This window comes from Desmodus rotundus, chromosome 6, assembly GCF_022682495.2.
Source record: "Desmodus rotundus isolate HL8 chromosome 6, HLdesRot8A.1, whole genome shotgun sequence".
In the NCBI taxonomy this organism is placed as follows: domain Eukaryota; kingdom Metazoa; phylum Chordata; class Mammalia; order Chiroptera; family Phyllostomidae; genus Desmodus; species Desmodus rotundus.
In genome coordinates, this window is record NC_071392.1 from 10,137,603 (window position 1) to 10,157,961 (window position 20,359).

The following is a 20,359-nucleotide window of genomic DNA, read 5'->3' on the forward strand; positions in this document are numbered from 1 at the left end:
CTTAGCAATGAAAAATGTATATTAAGGAAATACATCAAAAGAAAAAAAAAATCTATAAAATTCTTAGTAAAAATATTTAGGACAGGAATTAAAATTTTAACAACCAAATTAGGATCAATCCTGTACTAAAGAAACAAACTATAGTACACAAAGAGATGAAATATTACATAATAACTTTAAAAGACAAGTATATGGACTAAGTCAAAACATGGGAATGCTTCTATCAAATAACTGAATAAAGACCCCAAATAATAGGAACATAACTATGTAAATGTGTCCTTTTTTAAATCAAAGGAGTATTGTGAGGAAGAAATAGTTTAGATCTTGATATTATGTTCTTTTCTCAACCTGTAAAGCTACCTAAGACTTATTTTTATACAAAAAATAGCGCTGTCTTTCTGGATAAAAGAACACTTAGATCAAAGCTCAGCTCCTTCACAAGAGAAGCAGTTCCACCCTCAGTTCACTAGAGAGATGAAAAGTCACTACAAGGGGTGGGTCAGAGTCGTGGCCATGGCGGTGGCCGTAGCCAAAGATGCAAACGCCTTCCCCGGCAGTCGCTGCTGAGTGGAAGGAGGGTCTGCAGCTGCTTCGGGCTCCCCCAGAGGAGGAAAACCAGGTGCTGTTTCCCTCTGGTATCATCTCAAATCATGAGAAAAACCACCAAACGATCAAAATACTCTTATTTTATCTTTTTTTTATTTTTAGAAGGAAGAAAAACCAAAAACGTTACTATACCTTTCCAATGAATTATGAATCGGTACAACAGGATGTTTCACCTTTAAAAGAAGCACAGAAATGAAATCTACATGTTACACTTCCGACAGCGCACATTTAACTGACCACACATGAAACTGGTAAGTATGACCATAACATTCACCGCTCCAGCTTTGGGACCACGTTAGGTCCTCCTAAAGGAAGGGAGTCATTCTTCCCAACCAGCCCTTCATATTTATTCAGATGAGGGTGTCCAAATTTCTAAGCAAAAAGGAAGATGGTCTTTGAAGGACCTAATTATCAGAGCCAAACCCTCAGTGCTTCACTTCCTTATAATTTCAGTTGTGCTCATTAAACATCAATAAGTACCAAGGTATGATGCAGCCCCATAGTAAACACTGGAAGTTTAAAGGTAAACAGTGTGGGGTTCCTGCCCTTCAGGTAATGTCACTGTAGAGGACGACTGAAATCAAGGGAGGCAGAGAAGAGGAGTGCTCAGCCCAACTTAGGGATTCAGGGAAGAAGAGAACAAGCATTGAGGGATGAGTAAGCGCTAACCAGGGGAAGAGAGGGCAGAGGGCATTCTTGGCCCTGGGAAATGGCACCCAGATGTGGGGGAGCTACGCACGAGCAGTTAACACATTCAAGCCAGATACTGACAGCAAAAGAGACTGCTGGGGATGTGGGAGGGGCAATGAGGGGGCCTCGGAAAGGTCTGGTAGAGGGCCCAATGTACACTGCGTGAGTGGGAATACTGTCCAGCTGCCTGCGAAGGTGACTGGTTGGAAGGCTACCACAAATCCCAAAGAGACCCATTGGTCAAAGAGGCTGGAGAGAAGAGGCTAGCTACAGAGACAGGCTTAGGACGTAAAACTGCTGAAAGGAACTGACTGGACAGGGGAGACTGGGGGCGGATATAAAAGTGGATGTAAAGAAGTCCACTAAAAAAGTCTTCATCGGTCACCAAAGGGAGCACGGCTCAGTATATCGCTTCTCAGCATTTCCACTTTCCATTCACCCGGCTGCGGGCCAGCAGCACAGGGCTCTCACCTTGCTGGACTTGAGCGTGGCCAGCTGCGGGGACCCTGGCGGAGTGCGGTAGAGCAGCTCGGAGGTGAAGGCTGCGTTCGCAATCTGCATGCATTCTTCCAAGGTCTTCAGAAAAGTATTGCACGTTGATTTCAGCAGCGTTCCCACATCGATTCCCTCCTAAGAAACAACCAGAGTGGAAGGCTCCTTTACCTTGCCAAAAAAGAGAAAGCCCAATGGTGGAATGCCCTTCGAGGTTTTCATCTGCAGCATCGTAATAACAATGTTCCCATCTATTCTGCACGAGTTATAAGAGAAAGGGACTGGGTGAGTCCACGTTATCTATGAACCACACAGGAGCTGCACCCTCACTCTGACCCTTCACACTCACCCCGCACTCCGGCCAGAGGCAACAATACTGTGTGCCCACGCAGGTGCCGGGCACAGGGCCCTCGTGAAGTTCCCAGTCTGCAGAGGTGGCAGACATGAGAGAGGGAGTCGCACAGACTGAAGACCAGTGGGATCAATGGAAAAACGTCTCCCATTGCCTGAGTGAAAATGAGGTTCTAAAACAGAAGCATTAGAAACCAACCACGAATCATGCAATGTTTGCTTCCAGAATGGGCTTTCTGGCTTTCAGTTCAGGTGAGTCTAAGAGGTTTCAGCAACTGGAGTTGTTTTGACTGTCTAATCCTTTTTTTTCTAAGTTATTTTACTTGTTCAGTGTGTTTTTCCCCTGGATATTCATATGAGTGTGTTGTTCAGAAAACTGACTTAGAGAGTGGAGTAACCGCACCCTGGTAGTGTTAAAGTCACCAGACTGGGCCCAAGATGGAGTTGCTCACGCTACCCCTCAGGTCACCAGAAGCCTAACTAAGTCTCCATGCTGGGCTCTCCCAGAACAACATCCCCAGACTTTGCCAGATGCTTCCTGAGGGCCAAAGGGATTTAACAAAGAGAATAAATGGGTGCATTTCAGCCCATGGAGGCACCTAACTCTCTAGAATGAATCCAGGATTAATTAATTGTTAATGATTAATTGCTCTAGACTAGCGATTTTCAACCAGTATGTTGTATGAACTTTTAAAACATGCAACATCTGACTATTTAGTCAGGGGCACAGTCCTCTTTTGCCTTAGATTGTCAAATTATTTTAAAAAATGATAACAACAGCCAACACAACAATAGTCGTCCAGCATGAATGAATCAAAATTATACCTTTTTTATTTGTCAGATCAGCAAAATATATATTTTTTGGTGTGCCGAGGAATTTTAGTAATTAGTTTACGTGTGTCCCGAAACGAAAAGGTTTAAAATGGCTGTAGTAGAGAACAGACGCCCCAGGGACAGGACTGAAGATGTTTTTGGTGCCCCTCCCCTTCCCTATTCCCAGCAGAGTGTCTCCTACACGATTGGCAGTTGCTGAATGAGAATATGAGCCCAGAAGGAAGTGAATGAAAGTGAGTCCGATCACCCTTACTGGAAAAGCTATCAGCACACACTCTCCTAGTAGCAGCGTTGGAGAACTACGCAACGTGAAACCATTCGCTATAACCTGCAGAGCCTTTGTCTCACCGGCCTGGGGGTGGGTTCTAACCCGCCCAAGAGCAGAGCTGTGGAGCCCCTGTCTGGTGAGTGTGGGCCGTTCAGTCCAGAGCTTGACGCCAGAGAGACCTTTTCCCATATATTCTAGGATGGGGGAGTGGCCACTTTATTAATAAATGCTAAAAGTCGCAACCTTTGCTGCTGAAGGAGCGAACAAAACTTGTCTCCATCTTTGAAAGCACTAGTCTGTCCTAGAGCACGACAGTCACCAGTGTCACCGAAGGTGACAGATCCGCACTGACAGACCCGATGGGGATAGGGGAGTGGCCACACCTAGGGAAGAGGCTCTGCTAGGCAGGCGAGGTGCTGTTTTAAAGAGCGACGTTTTTGAGGACATCAGTACTGAGTGTAAAGGTCCCAAATGTTGGCAGTTAATTGATCCTGAATTCATTCTAGAAAGTTACATGCTTCCATAGACCGAAATGCACACATTTATTCTTTGTTAAATTTTATCTTTTTTTTTTTTCTCTGAAAAACAGTAACATCCAAGACAGTCAGGGATTATGTGACAGTAAGCATCACCCGTAAGCAACATCTGGCACCACTTCGCACGTGGCTGAGAGAAACAATATTTTACCTCGGAATTGGACACACCCGCTGTGGTCACTTCTTTTGTTTTCTCCACTTGCTGGACAAGGAGGTCACAGTAGAGTCTTAGTTCCGACATTTTGGTTTTCAAGTTTTCAGTGTTTTCAGCAAACTCTAAATAACGACACGATGACGATGTAAGTCATTCCCAAAATGAATAAATGATTTACTAGTTAGTCTACCACACAGAGAGTAGGCTACGTAGCCTATGCCTGAAGTCGGCGGCGCATAGTGTGGGTTACAGGCAGGGTATCAGTGGAGATACGGAGCAAGAGAAACCGAAAAGGAGACTTCCAGTCTGTGGAAGTGGTCCACGCTATTTCTCGAGCCAACTATTGCCTGATCAGCCATACAGGGAGGAGGAGGTAGCTTACTTCTGATCCACGTGTCGCAGCCAGGAGCAGACACTGTTTTCCGTTTAGATTACATGAATGTTTGGCCTTTAACAGCTGGGAGCACAGTCCGGGGTTCGGAGCTTCAGTCTCGGTTTCACCCCAGTTTTCTCCATGTGTAAAATGGGGTCACGGCTATCCACCTGCCAGCACAGTGCTCAAAACTGGGAAACAGTGTCCTGCACCGTGCAATTGCCACTCATGAGGTGGCTCACGAGTCCCAAGGACTGGGCCAGCATGCCGCCGGTCAGGACCGAGGGCGCCCTCTCTGCACCTGCTGCTCCCTCGTTAGCCCGGCACTCCGGCCACCCTGGCGCCAAGGGCGCAGCAACAGTCATTACTGCCTGTTTCCTTCTCCATAAAAATGCTGCATGTTACCACCGGATCTGAGTCAAAGCTGACAGTGTCCAGAATTTGGTCTCAATTTAGCATTCAGAACCACCAGTGAAGAGGTCACTTTACGGTCTCTACCTGAAGAGGTAGGTACATCTGCCACACCTGTCATGAGAAAGGTGTCCTGGAACACTTTTTCCCAGAGGCCCTCCTCTCTTCCCGCTATCTTCAGGTGTATTCACAGAGCTAGTTGGCTGCAAGGTGGGGACCAGGACTCAGGCAGGAAGCCCTGGCACCTGTGCCCCGGTCCAGACAGAAAGCTGTGCTGTACTTCTTGGACCTACGGATATCCAAGGTCATGAGCAGTAAGCAGCAGCAACCTGACAATTAAGTCCCCATCCTGCCCCAGGGAAAGGGAGGAAAAGCGGGGTTCCTGCAGAAAGCTTCCTGATCCCAGGCTTCGATGGCTCAGCTGCTCTTTATCAAAGGTGAACTCTGCCAGACTGGGTACTACGGGCTTCCTGTAATCACTAATGCGTGCTGTAATCCTTCTAATGTACGTCACTGCCTCTTTTTAAAATATTAGGAAACCGAGGATCAGAAAGATTACTAAGTGACCCAGGCCAAGGTCACGAGGCCAGGAACCTTGACTTGAACCCAGTGCTACTCTGGTGTGCTCAGACAGAGAGCCCATGGTTTAAATTCCACTGTGTTTTGTATTGCCTGCATGATACAAGAAGCTGGCTAGCTGCTCAGAAGCCAGGTAGTAAATTCCAGACCCAGAGATGACAGTGGGTGATTCCCAAGGTTCTCAGACCAGAGGACAGTCGCTACTTGCCTTTTTCCTTCTGGGTCCTACTGTCCGTCAGGCAAGCCTTGGCTGACCCCAGGGCTACCAGCCACCGCTGTCTCTCCGCCACACTTCTGGCTTTCAGGTAGAAATACTGCTCCCCGGGGATGATCAGGTCCATGCGTGTGTTATCTACAGAATGAACTGGGAGCAAGGTAGAGCAAGGTCAGAGACCTGTAAGAGCCCACCCTGGGTAGCCGCCACCCCGCCCAAATCCTTGAGCTCAACTGGTGCCAGTCACTGAAGTCATCCCAGATGCCTCTGCCGATGGCGAGGGAAAACCCTGCCCCTGGCCCCCAGGTATCACACCCAGACTTTGGCCTAAAAAAAAAATCATCAATTCTCCTTTGGGTCTTTTATCAGAACAGAGAAGGAGTTGCTCCTGTGGCTTGTGTGTGTAAAGTAAGCTGCCCTGAGGTCGAAACAGCCTGCATGCCACACAGTAAGAGGGCGCCCTTTATCTCCTTGGGTTTACTGGAAAGCAATCAAGAACACGAAGTTTTCCCATTTTCTACTTCCCTTCACAAGTCGGAGCGAGAGCGAGAGCGTGAGCACTCCCTCAGAGCCCTCAGAAGAAAGGCGCAAACCGCACCCTCCTTTACCCACCACCCACCAGCCTCTGACCCCCAAATTCTCTTCTAATCTGCTTCCGAACCACATCTCAGTATGTCTCATGATCCCCAAACCAAGAAGTAAGGCTATTTACAGGTCTGTTAGGCGTCTGCTTGTTTTGCTTTGAGTATGTGGGGGCGGTGAGGAGTGTGTGTCCTGAATTAAACACGGAAGTGTTTGACGCTGCAGTAAAAAGATTTAAATGAGCTTTGCCAACAGCTACGGGCCCCAGGTGGGCAGGTGACTACGGAATGGGCGCTACTGTGTGGTGAGGCCCACTGCTCTCATTTGACTCCCTCTTAACCAACCGCCTTGTACAAGTGGCTGCGGTTTGAGGTCTTACTGCAGAGCTTTCTTTTGGGACATAGCACCATGCATTTTTTTCTGAACCACAGGAGAGGCAGAGGAAGGCAGCAGAGACCAGTGCTTTTATTATTTTGGTGAGGAGAGAAGGAGAAATAAAACCGGCAGCTCTCCTGGTTTCTCACCTTGAATTTCACACACCGCCATTTGGATGCTGCCTTTGCAACCTTTCCAGGCGTCTTCAGGAGAATCGTAATAGGATAATATCCCCCCGCACAGAAGGAACCACCGAGGCTGCCAGCCTGCAAACGGAAGAAGAGCATGGCCTCAATGACTGCCCGTGCTCGAGGTGCCTCCCAGGACACAGGACTAGGACCTGACAAAGGACGCGGGGCCCAGCGCCCAGGAACGCCCATTTCAGGGAAAGACCTGTACGTCTGATCCCATTTTTGCAAAGTTAAAAACACCACAGAGGCATATACTTTTGGTCGTGTAACGTACAGGACAAGTCTGAAAGGATCAGCAGCAACAGTGTGATGACTCTCGAAGGAATGGGATTTCCGATGATTTTGATTCCCTCCCCCCCTAAAATATGGTACCAGTAATCTGTGGTTTTCAGGTGTTTCCTGAACATTATTGTTATCACACACATGGTCTCCTCACCTCTGGTTAAGAAAATTATCCCAGACTTAGAAATGAGGCAAAAGACTACACGGCCCTTTCAACATCACAGAGTGCTAACAAGTGTGCCTAGGGCCGTATGACCCACGGGAAAAGATTGCTTTGGCTCACTATTTGGTATTGATCCACTGGAATGGAGGGATCTTAAAACATTCAAGGGCTCAACTACTTTCACTTCGGAGAATTTCCGGGTCCCAATGCACACCTTACCGTGCCCTCTCACACACCCCGTGTGCCCATCAAACTGAACGCAGTCGCTGTATTCCTGCTTCTGGGCTTCTGCTCGAGCTGCATCTTCTCCGTCCTACGTGTCCGTCCCTGCCTATCCCTGCATCAGCCTTGTCAGTCTCCTCAGTCAGGTTTACTTTCTTCTTTCTCTGGAATGCCATTGCCCTTTAGGGACACGTGTCTCTCACGGGACTGCTCTGTGGCGGGGGCAGCAGAGAGAAGGGGGCAGGGGCTTTGGGCAGAGCCCCAGGGGTTGTTCAGGTACAGGCATGTGATGATGGGCCCCTGGGGACGGGTTCACACAGACCAGGTGGCTGAGACACCCAAGGTGCCAGTTTATTACGTGATTACAGATCGGCATGCCTCCTGAAGCTCCCCAGCCTCGGATCACGGTTCAGGGACGCGTGCAGTCCGGGGGTTAACTGGTCGGCGCTGAGTCTGAGCTCGGCAGAGGGTGGGTGGCAGGTGTGACGTGCCACTCATTTACTTCATCTGTGTCTGCTTTTCTTTTTTTAATTAAATTTATTGGGGTGGCATAGGTTAATAAAATCACATAGGTTTCAAGTGTACAACTCTTCAATACTTCATCTGTACATCATATTGTGTGTTCACCACGCAAAGTCAAATCTCCTTCCGTCTGTTTTCCTAGGAACGAGAATACTCAGGCCTGCCAGGTGACCGCGTCTCTCACTTCCATAAACAGAACGGGGTAACTACTAACTCTCCACATCCACCCTCTAGTAATTCATAGCAGTCATTGAAATATCCCGCCATGCAAGCCTTTCTCACCGAAGATAAGTAGTCTTCTCTACAACTATAGCTATGCTGGTCTGGTTACTTTTTTATACTGAGGACTTCCTTCCCAGGGAGACGCCTAGACCCTTTACTGACTGTAAGGAGCCCCATGGCCTTATCTCAACACAAGTCAATTATTGGCCGGCAAACCTCTTGGGATCAACTCATTCATTTTTATTTCAGAATGTGATGCTTCCTGACCTTAGCCACAAATTCTATGGAAACTCACACTTGAAGGCCACTGTTCTTCACGGAAACATTACAACCCAGGAAACCACACTGATCATCAGACGGTGTCTTGTTGAGCAGAGAATCAGCACTCCCGGAATGAGACTTCATTGGTGATATTTTAGAACGCTATCCTGGTATAGAAGAGTAGCATCTTCTCACTTGAAGCTCAACTCCCGTGACTCTGTTTGGTGTGAACACTCCCTAGAACCAGTACGACTTCTGAGTAGAAGGAATTGAGGATACCCTCAATTACAACATTTTACCAAATTTAGAACCCCATCAGTATTAGGGCTCTCCAGAGGAACAGAACCAATCGTATGTGTATGTATCTCTTTCTCTCTCTACATATATACACACTTAGGTAATGGTGGAGACTGAGAAACCCCAAGATCCACAGTTGGCAAGCTAGGAGCTCGGGAGAGCCGATCGGTAATTCCAGTCCAACAGACAGCAAGCAGGCTTGAGACCCAAGAAAAACGAATGTTTCAGTATAAGTCAGAAAGCTGGAAAAGATGGTCTTAGATCAAGCTTTCCCTCTTAGCCTTTTTATTGTGCCTTTGAATGAGACCCACTCACGTTAGGGAAAGCAATCTACTTTACTAGATCTACCGGTTCGAATGTTACCCTCACCCAGAAACACCCTCACAGACAACACCCAGAATGAGGTCTGACCAAGGATCTGGGCACCCCCTGGCCCAGGCAGGTTGACACATAAACTTAACCACCCCACACCATCAGTTTTAAGATATATCATTATTTTATGTGTCACAGGAAAGAAAACTCCCCTGCTTATTAAGACATGATATAGCATTGATGCTAAAATGCTTCCTGATTTCAGAGTTACTAAAATGTGAAAAAAAAGTCTAAAAATTTTTTAAATACTAAACTAGGTTTATTTAACAGGAATCTGAAAAACGTTACTCCCCCACTCCACACACACACACACACACACACACACACACACACACACACACACAGAGCCCAGCTGCAGTAAGTTCTGAAAGTAGCTGGTAAACAATTATAGTGACCGAAACCAAAACTTCCCTGTAACAGGTTCGGTATTTATCTAGAAATTATAGTTATGCTAGGGGAAGTTCAGTTATTGTTTTCTGTAGATTGTAATTACAAAAACTATGACCAAGAAACACTTTTCTTTAGAGCATAAAGTCCCTGGGATTTCGGCAGGCACAGGAAGAGACCACAGAAGTCTCATTCTCATTACATGTATGTGTCATTTAAAGCAGAGCGATGGAGAGCCCCCTGCATTATTGGGACGCACTGGTCTTTCATGACGGCCAGTCCTGAGGAGCTCAGCTACAGCTCAGGAATGATGAATTGTATGAGAAAAGAGGCATGGATGATGAGGAGACCATTAATCCTTGTCTTGCTTTAAACTGCAGTTGCCTCGGTTGGTATAGGATGGTTCCTTTTATGTATCCAGGGGACTGTGCCAGCTGATGACCACAGTGCTGGTGAAACATCATTTCTAGGTGTGTCTGTGAGGGTGTCTCGGGGAGAGATCAGCATGCGAACCAGTACACTGAGTAAAGAAGATGGCCCCACCTGTGCAGGTGGACACCATCCAGTCCACTTGGGCCTGAGTAGAACAAGAGGCAGAGTAAGACCGAACTTACTTGCTGCTTGGAACAGAGGGAACTTCAACCTGATAAACGCATCTACAAAAACTCCACAGTTAAATTACAATTAATGAGAAAAGACTGGGTACAAAATAGTCAGGGGGAGGGTAAGAATAGTATAGGAAATGTAGATGCCAAAGAACTTATATGTACGACCCATGGACATGAACTAAGGGTGGGGAGGATGTGGGTGGGAGGGCAGTGTGCGCAGGGCAGAGAGGAATAAAGGGGGGGAAATGGGACAACTGTAATAGCATAATCAATAAAATATATTTAAAAAGAAAGACTGGATGCTCTGACCCCAGTATCAGTAACAAGACAAGGATGCTTGCTCTCCCCACTTCTTTCAATACTATACTGAGGTTCTGGCCAGGACACTTAGGGTACAGAATGAAATAAGAGGTCTCCAGATCAGAAAGGAAGAAGCAAATCTACCTCTATTTGCCAACATGCTCTTATACATTAAAAAAGGAAATTAACCCTAAGTAATCCACTAAGAAATTATTAAAATAAATGAGCTAGTAAGAACATTGCAAGATATAAGGGAAGGCCCATACACAATGTCAACTGCATTTCTATACAGTGGCAATGAAAAATGGAAAAATGAAATTAAGCAAAAAATTCCATTTACAATGACATCAAAAATGAAAATACTTAGTTGTAAACTTAAAAGAAGTATTATAGTCTGAAAACTACAAACATTATTCAAAGAAATTAAACATCTGAAGACTATCCCCAAACCGTTACCACCTTATTCTTTCCTCACATCGTGCAAATGTCGTTCTTTACTTGACAGCAACTGTTTGCAAAATTCACTTGTTTCAACTCAGCTAATGTTGAGCAATAGACATTTTCCAATGAGCATAATTTTCTTCAAAAAGTACACTTATATTTGAATCTAAATGACACAGGCCATGTTAATTTTGTACTCTATGTTCTTCACAGCAGCCACGATTTTTAAATCAAAATTTCTTTGTAGAGATATTATTATTCCTTTGAAGATCCAGACCAGTATGATTACTTGTGAATCATACCAATATCTGACTAAAAAATACTGACACTTCCTTCTTTTATTACTCACTGGCCTTGTGACAAGTAGCTCATCCAAATACATCATTTCCAAGAAAAAACTGTATTCCAGTTAAAGACATTTAAATGTTTTTCAATATTTATTTTTTAAACTTACACGCAGTAAATTTCTTCTTCTGGGTTTTGATAAACACAGTTATCTAACAACCACCGTAATCATCAAGACAGAAAAATTTCATTATCTTCCCCTTAAAATTCCTGTGCAGTCAGGCCCTCTCCCTGCACTTCACCCCAAACCAACCACTGTTGTGTTTTCTTTTTAAATGGAAAATATTTTCTAACTTTCTTGGAAACTTCCTCTTTGGGTTACTTAGAAGTGTGCTGTTTAATGTCCTGATATTTGAGTATTTCCCACATCTTCCTGTCATTGACTTGTAATTTACTTTTATTAAAGACAGAACATCCTTTTACATTTGGCAGCGTTTCTACCACAGCCCACAACATGGACGATCTTAGCGACCGTTTAGTGTGCATTTGGAACTCAGAGCAGTATTCTGCTGTTACTTGGGGGATTTGTCTATACACGTCAACGAGGTCAAGTTGGGGGACGGTGTTCAGATCTTCTACATCACTGGACAATTCACTGTCTGCCTGTCCTACCCATTACTGAGAGAATGCTGAATTTTGCACGTAGGTCTATTTCTCCTTCCAATTCTGTCAGATTTCCCCTCAAAAATTTCAGCGTTGTTTTTAGATGTATACACATTGAGGATCCCTGTCTTTCCGATGAATTGATCCTTCCGGAATTATGCAATGCCTTCTTTATCACTTTTTCCTTGTGCTGAAGTCTACTTTGTCTAATATTAATAGAGACAATTCAGCTTTCTTTTGATTAGCATTTTCATGGTACATTTTTTCTTATCCTCTTATTTTTTAAAAAAACTTTGAAATATACTTTAATTTTTAAGAGCAGTGCTAGGTTTAAAACAGAATTGAGAGGGCGGTACACAGACTGCCCACAGGCCCTGCCCCCACACTTGAGTAGCCTTCCTCATTATCAACATCATTCACCAGAACAGTGTTTTTTTTTTTTATCATTTACATTGACACATCATAGTCACCCGAAGTTCAGAGTTCAAAGTTCATTCTTGGTGTTGTACATTCTAACGGCAGCCATTTTCAACCTTGTTCATCTCCGGGCACACATAAACTAATTATTAAAATTCTGCAGTACACGCCATATGTATTTTCTTGCAGATCTGACAAAAAATAGGTATAATTTTGATTGATTCATTTAAATGACAGCTATTGTTGTGTTGGCTGTTGTCATTTTTTAATTGGGCAAAAAAGGTCAGCGTTCCTGACTAAACGGTCAGGTATTCCATGTTTTAAAAGTTCTTGCGGCACATGAGTGTACCAGGGCACGTGGGTGGAAAATCAGTGTTCTGTGGGTTTGGGCAAATGTATAGTGATTATATCCCTCATTACGCAAATCCCACCACAACCCGCAAGCCCTCGGCAACCCTGCGTCTCCACAGTTTCGCCTTTCCAAGGTGTCACAGGGTCGCTAGCACACACGCACCCTCGCAGGCTGGCTCCCTTCACTTAGGAAGATGCATATTCGTTTCCCCACGTCTTTTCGGGGTTTAACAGTTCTCTTCTTTTTTTAAGTATATTTTATTGATTACGCTATTCCAGTTGTCCTATTTTTTCCTCCCCTTTATCCCCCTCTGTCCTGTACCCCCCTTCCCTCCAGCATTCCTCCCCTCAGTTCATGTCCATGGGTTGTACATGTAAGTTCTTTGGCTTCTCCATTTCCCATACTATTCTTCACATCCCCCTATTTTGTACCTACCAATTATGCTTCTTAGTCTCTGTACCTTTTCCCCTATTTACCCCCAGCCCCCTCCCTGCTGATAACCCTCCATGTGATCTCCATTTCTGTGGTTCTGTTCCCGTTCTAGTTGTCTGCTTAGTTTGGTTTTTTTTAGGGTCAGTTGTGAGTTTGTTGCCATTTTACTATTCCTAGTTTTGATCTTCTTTTTCTCAGATAAGTCCCTTTGACATTTCATATAATAAGGGCTTGGTGATGATGAACTCCTTTAACTTGACCTTATCTGGAAAGCACTTTATCAGCCCTTCCATTCTAAATGATAGCTTTGCTGGATAGAGTAATCTTGGATGTAGGCCCTTGCCTTTCATGACTTGGAATACTTCTTTCCAGCCCCTTCTTGCCTGCAAGGTTTCTTTTGAGAAATCAGCTGATAGATAATCTTATGGGAACATCTTTGTAGGTAACTGTCTCCTTTTCTCTTACTGCTTTTAAGATTCTCTCATTTTTAATTTTGGGTAATTTAATTATGATGTATCTTGTTGTGTTCCTCTTTGGGTACAATTTCTTTGGGACTCTCTGAGTTTCATGGAGTTGCATGTCTATTTCCTTCGTCAGATTGGGGAAGTTTTCCTTCATTATTTTTTCAAATATGTTTTCAATTTCTTGCTCTTCCTCTTCTCCTTCTGGTACCCCTATCATTCAGATGTTGGGACATTTAAAGTTGTCCCAGAGGTTCCTAAGACTCTCTTAATTTTTTTGAATTGTTTCTTCATTCGATTCTAATTGAATGTTTATTTCTTCCTTCTGTACCAAATCGTTGATTTCAGTCCCAGTTTCCTTCCCTTCACTGTTGATTCTTTGTATGTTTTTCTTTATTTCACTTTGTATAGACTTCACTTCTTCCTTTATTTTGTGGCTGTACTGAACCATTTCTGTGAGCATCCTGATTACCAGTGTTTTGAATTCTGCATTGATAGATTGGTTATCTCCTCGTCGTGTAGTGCTTTTTCTGGAATTTTATCTGTTCTTCATTTGGGCCATTGTTCTTTGTCTCAGCGCACCTGTTACATTGTAAGGGCCAGAGCCTTAGGTATTGGCCAGGGCTGAGCAACCCACTTCGTCCTACTGTGGTGCTGTATGAGGGGGAGGGGTCAGAGAGGGGACAATGCTGCTTGCTTGGCTTTCGCCTCACTTTCAGTCACTTCTTTGGTACCCACAAGCGAACTGGGCCCTTCTGGTGCTTATTACCGGTGGGTGGGCTTGTGTATGTTCTAGGACCCTGTGGGTCCCTCAAACGGACTCTCTTGTGAGAGTGGCAGTTTCTCCTACCGCCATAACCCCCACAGCATTTTATACCCAGAGGTTTAGAAACTTACTTTTTCTGGCACTGGATCCCTGGGTTGTGTGGTCTGTCTTGCTCTGCAGTTGTTCCTCCCGGTTTATCTGCACATGAAATGTGGGACCGCCTGTTCCACCAGCTGTGACCTTGTGTGTATCTTCTCTGCCCCAGCTGCCCGCCTCTGCCCCTCCTACCAGTCTAGATGAATGTTTCTTCTTTGATTTCTTGGTTGTTGAGCTTCCATACAGTTTGATTTTCTGGCAGTTCTGGTTGTTTTTGTTTTTAAATTGGTTGTTATCCTTCTTTTGGTTTGAGAGGAGGCAAAGTGTATCTACCTATGCCTCCAACTTGTTGAGGGTCAGAAGCTCCTCAACAGTTCACTTCTTTTAAGCTTTGAATAACATTTCATTGTCTGGAGGGACCACAGTCTACTCATCCATTTACCTACTGAAAGACATCTTGGTTGCTTCCAAGTTTTAGCTATTATGAATAAAACTGCTATAAAGGTCATAGTGCATGTTTTTGTGTGGACTTAAGTTTTGAACTCTTTGGGGTAAATACGAAGGAGCATGGCTGGTGAGTCATATGGTTGGAGTATGTTTAGTTTTGTAAGAAACTGACCAACTGTCTTCTAAAGTGGGTGTTCATTTTCCATTCCCATGCGCAATGTACAAGTTCCTCCTGCCAGCATCCTTGTCAGCATTTGGTATTGTCAGTGTTCTGACTTTGGCTGTTCTAATAGGTGTGTTGTAGTAGCTCACTGTTGCTTCAGTTTATGTTTCCCCGTTGATATACGAGCTACTTTTCATGTGCTCATTTACCATCTGTATATCTTCTTTAGTGAGGTGTCTATTAAGGTCTTTGGCTCATTTTTCAGTTGAGTTCTTTGTTTTCTAATTGTTGAATTTTAAGAGCTTTTGGTATATTGTATTGTCAGATGTGTCTTCTACAAATATTTTCTCTCTGTCTGTGATTTGTCTTCTAATTCTCTCGATATTATCTCTCCCAGTGAATAAGTTTTTAATTTTAAGTGCAGCTTATCAATTATTTATTTCATGGATTACATCTTTAAAAAAGCATCAAAAATACCCAAGGACATCTAGGTTTTCTCTTATGTTGTCTTCTAGGAGTTTTACAGATTTGCACTTTACACTTAAGTCTCTTACCCATTTTGAGCTAATTTTGGTGAAGAGTGTAAGGTCTGTGTCCAGACTCATTTTTTGCATGTGGATGTCCGGTTATTCGAGTACCATTTGTTGAAGATGCTATCTTTGCTCCATTGTATTGTCTTTGTTCATTTGTGAAAGTTCAGTTGATTGTACTTATATGGGTCTACTTCTGGGCTCACTATTCTATTCCATTGATCTACTTGTCTATTCTTTCACCAATACTATACAATGTTGACTATTGTAGCTTCAGAGTAAGTCTTGAAGTCAGGTAGTGTCACTGCTTCAACATTGTTCTTCTCCTTTACCATTGTGTTGGCTATTCTGAGTCTTTTGTCTTTCTAAATGTACTTTAGAATCAATTTGTTGACATCCATAAAATAACTTGCTGGGATCTTTGACTGGGATTGCATTGAATTAATAGATAAATTGGGAAGAAAAAGTGACATCTTGACAATATTGAGTTTCATATCCATGAACACAGAATATCTGTCCATTAGTTCTTCTTTGATTTCATTCACCAACTTTGCAGTTTTCCTCATATATATCTTGCACATATTTTGTTAGATTTATACCTAAGTATTTCATGTTAGGGGTACTAATGTAAATGGTAAATGGTATTGTGTTTTAAATTTCAAAGTGCACTTGTTCATTGTTGCTATATAGGAAAGCAATTAACTTTTCTGTGTCGTAACCTTGAATCCTGCAACCTTGCTATAATCACTTATTAATTCCAGGGGTTTTTTTGGTCAATTCTTTCAAATTTCCTACATAGGCGATCATGTCATCTGTGAACAAAGACAGTTTTATGTCTTCCTTCCCAATCTGTAAACTTTTTATTTCCTTTTCTTACCATATTGCATTAGCAAGGATTTCCAATATGATGTTAAAAGAGTGGTGAAAGGGGACATCCTTGCTTTGTACCTGATCTTAGTGGGAAAACTTCTAGTGTCTCACCACTATGATGTTGGCTGGAAGACTTTTGTAGATAGTCTTTATCAAGTTGAGAAGGTTCTCCTCTACTTGGTTTACTGAGTTTTTGTCAGGAATGAATGATGTGTCAAATGTGTTTTTCTGTATCTATCCATATCATTGTGTAATTTTTCCTTTTTAGTTTGTTGATAAATGAATTACATTGATTTTCAAATGTTGAACTGGCCTTGAATATTTGGGATAAATTCCACTTAGTCATGGTGTACAATTCTTTCTATACACCATTGGATTTGATCTGCTGATATTTTGTTGAAGATTTTTACATCTATGTGCATATATCCTTTTATATCTAATGTATAATCCTATAATTAAAGTAGGTTTCTCACAGCATATAATTTGGTCTTGTATCTATCTATCTGAATCTGTATCTTTTAATTCATTTGTTTAGACCATATATGTTTAATATATTATTGATATGGTTGGAATTACAGCTATTGTTTTATTATTCTTTTTATTGTTTCTTGTTTTTTTTCTTTTCCTGGTTATTTTTTTGCTCCCTTTCCTGTTGTCCTTGGGATTATATAATTCCATTATAGTTTATTTATGTACTTTTTGCTCTATCTCTTGGTAGTTTTTCATTGGTTGATCTAGGGCTTAGGAAATACACACCTAACTTTTGAGCCTACTGAGAATTATTTGATCATTTCAAGTCCTTTTAGCCTTCCCTCTTTATGTTATCACTATTACTTGTATTACGTCTATATAAAGTCAATACCTCCACTGATAATGTTATAATTTTTGCTTCCTGTAGCCATACACATTTTAAGAACTTCAGAGACAAAAATAGTCTATTATATTTACACAGATATTTATCATTTTTGTTGCTCTTCTTTAATCCTGATGTTCTAAGTTTCCCTGGTATTATTCCCTTAAGGTTAAAGAACTGCTTTTAGACATTTCTTTATTATAGTTTTCTTTTATCTAAGGATGTTATTTTACCTTAACTCTTAAAGAGCACTTCATTGACTATAGAATTCTGTGTTGACAATTCTTTTGAGCACTTTAAAGATGCTGTTCTAATGTCTTCTAGCCTCCATTTTTTTCTGGTTAAAAAAAATCCCAGATATTTAAATAGTTGCTTCCCTGTATGTGTTAGATTTTTCTACTCTTGCTGTTTTTGAGCTTTTTTTTTTTTTAAAGTTTTCAGCTTTTTCATTATGATGTGTGTGGGTATGTCTTTGAGGTTATACTGGTTGAAATTTGGTGAGTCCCTGAATCTGTAAATTTGTAGTTTTCACCTAATTTGGGAAGTTTTCAGTTTTTATTTTTTCAAGCCCCTTTTCTTTACCATTGTCTTTTTCCTTCCCCCTTCTCCTTTCTCAATGCCCACAGATCCCTGTGGTTTTATTCTCTTTTTCCCCCAAAGTCTTTTCTCTCTGTTCTTCAGACTGAATAATTTCTATTGATTTGTCTTTAAGTTCACTGACTTCTGCTGTGTCATCTGTATTCTACTGAGCCCATCTACTGAGTTATTTTGTAAAAGTTCATATACCATACTTATTAGTTCCAAAATGTCCATTTAATTCTTTTTTAATAGTATATATTATTCTTCCAAGAATCTCTACCTTTTCATTTGTTTCAGGAGTATTTATCATTCAAGTTGGTCATTCAAGTTTCGTCTTCCCTCCCCAGTCTGCCTGTTATTGTGTATCTTTCAGAGTGCTCTGATAGTTGCTTTTAGTACTCTGTTCAGAGTTTGTAGTTTTAATAAGTAGAAAAAGAGGCTGCAGTGGACTTCCTCCATCTTGGCCTAATTACGACACTCTTAAATAGAACAACCAGGAGGATGCCCACTAAGTGAAATGCCAGCCAGGGTGCGCCACTCTGCCTATAAAGCCATCAAAGTTTTCTCAGAACTTTAGCCAACTAGTTGTTAGGGGAAACCAGTTTCCAATACTACAGTTGAACAGAATAAAAAGAACACATTAACACATTGTAAATTTTTAAAAACCCATAATGAAATGCTGCTGAGTAGAAATGCAGAAAAACATGAGAAGGGGCTATTTAAATCCATTTGTAGAAAATCAAGCCAAAAGTAAATAAAAAAGTGAAGGAAAGGTGCTTTTTTATCAACCAAAAGAGGAAAAAATGGTAAACATAATTACACGGGTATAGAATAGGAGAAGCAAAAAGGGTGAATAGGTCCCTAACTTCTTTCAGCTTTAGATTCTTTTTTTGCGGATTGAGAGCATGAGCTTAACAGGCGTTGGTAGTCTCGATTGGCTTTCAAAACCCATAAATCTCCACCTTCATACAAAATAACAGGAAACTCAATTCTTTTACAGAACCTACTTCAAGAGAAAGTAACTAATGTCAAGAGAATAAAGTGAGATTAAGTTTCTTGACAGGGTTGACAATCTTTCTGAAGTGATGAGTCAAGACTTAATTTATTCACCATAAATTATGGTTACTGTTTTCATAACCCACGCACATTATATAATGGTTATAATTCACTATAGTATGGATGTTATATAGATATGTTTGTAGTAGTTAAAAAAAAACCCAACTGTTTTTAATGGAAGCAAAGCTCAGTTACTGACCCCTCATCTCCATGGCCTTGGTGTTTCCCTCGTCTGGCCCTGGGTGCGCCACCTCATAAGAGCCCTCCCCCATAACTCAGCTTCCCCGGGCGAGCTCCAGACAGGACAGTAGATAACAAAGCTGTGGGTTCTTCTGCCAGGTCAGCCGGTAACAATTTTGCTGTAGCTGGGAAGCAAGGAGGAAGAGACACCCCTAATAGTAACAGACAATAACCAAGCATTGGCTAAATTATAATTCCTTAGTTTACCATTAATTAATTCACAGAGCATTTTTTTGAGCACTTGTAATTTGTCAGGCTTGGTGATTTATAGAAAAGAAGAGCCCAGCCCTCAAAGGAGGGCAGCCCACTGGGCCATCAGGCATGCAGACGGTGAGGAGACTACCATTACGATGTATTGTGTGAGATTCTCTCTAGAACCCGCTGGGAGAGCCTGCTGCAAGTCACCCTGCCTGTATGCTTTAAGCTACTGACCTGGATGTTTCTTATATTAAGTTGTTCTGGGCAATGCCTCTCCTACACCCCACCATCGCCTAACTCAACAGACTAGTCAGAAAACTTTGGTTGAAGTTCAAACTTATAACATCCAGGTGTGTCATTCTGACCACGTCACTCAGACACTTAATTCCTCTGGGCATTATTTTCTAACTTATAAACTGAGAGAGATGGACTGAACTCAGTTTCCAGGGTTTAACATGTCCTCTTCCTTCTGACTACAATGTCTCTCTTAACAAATCCAGCATCCTCCTACCATCCTGGCGCCACACCTGAAGTCAGTTCTGCCCCGCCCCTCCAGGTCAGTCGGCCTCATTCCCAGCATTCCACTGAGCCTGTACTGGGGCACAGAGCATGAAGGACGTGAAGTCAGGCAGACCTGGCCCATTATTTGCTCTATCATTCTAAGTTGTTTGTCTTGTGAGCCTTCATTTATTCATCTGTGAAATGGGAGATCATGCCTCCCTTCTCCCCTGCCCTCATCATCTTGCCCCCATAACGCAGCATGCCCTCTTCCTTTATCATGTTTTAGCCAGTTGAATCTTTCTTGTTTTTTTTTTTTTTTAAGATTTTGTTTACTTATTTTTAGAAAGAGGGAAGGGAGAAAGAGAGGAAGAGAAATATCAATTAGTTGCCTCTTGCACGTACCCTGTCCATGGACTGAACCTACAACCCAGGCATGTGCCCTGACAGGAGCTGAACCAGCGACCTTTCCCTTTGTGAGACAACGCCCAACTGAGCTACACCAGCCAGGGCTCCTTATGTAGTTTTTTTAAACATGCTCTTTCCTCCTATTTAGAAACCCGAGTGACTCCCTACCGTACCAATTCTAAACTCTCAGAGTTGGCTTGGTTTACTAATCTAACCCCATCCAACGACACTCAGTATTTCCTCCTGCTCCCACACAAGAACTCTCCTTTTTAGTCCTGCTGGTTTCTCTACTGAGGGTCGCTTCTGTTCCCT

At 42.6% G+C, this 20,359-nt stretch overlaps 1 protein-coding gene across 1 annotated transcript in view; it reads right to left on the minus strand.

Annotated features, from left to right (window-relative positions):
* The window catches only part of PLEKHA8 (pleckstrin homology domain containing A8), a 52,476-nt gene that overhangs the window by 24,394 nt on the left and 7,723 nt on the right, over positions 1 to 20,359 (minus strand). Inside the window, exons 2-6 of the mRNA XM_024562931.4 lie at positions 6,615 to 6,731; positions 5,503 to 5,658; positions 3,929 to 4,053; positions 1,768 to 1,926; positions 739 to 779 (exon numbers count right to left, since the gene is read on the minus strand). Of these exons, the coding sequence (XP_024418699.2) occupies positions 739 to 779; positions 1,768 to 1,926; positions 3,929 to 4,053; positions 5,503 to 5,658; positions 6,615 to 6,731 (598 nt within the window). The remainder of the gene's footprint in view (positions 1 to 738; positions 780 to 1,767; positions 1,927 to 3,928; positions 4,054 to 5,502; positions 5,659 to 6,614; positions 6,732 to 20,359) is intronic.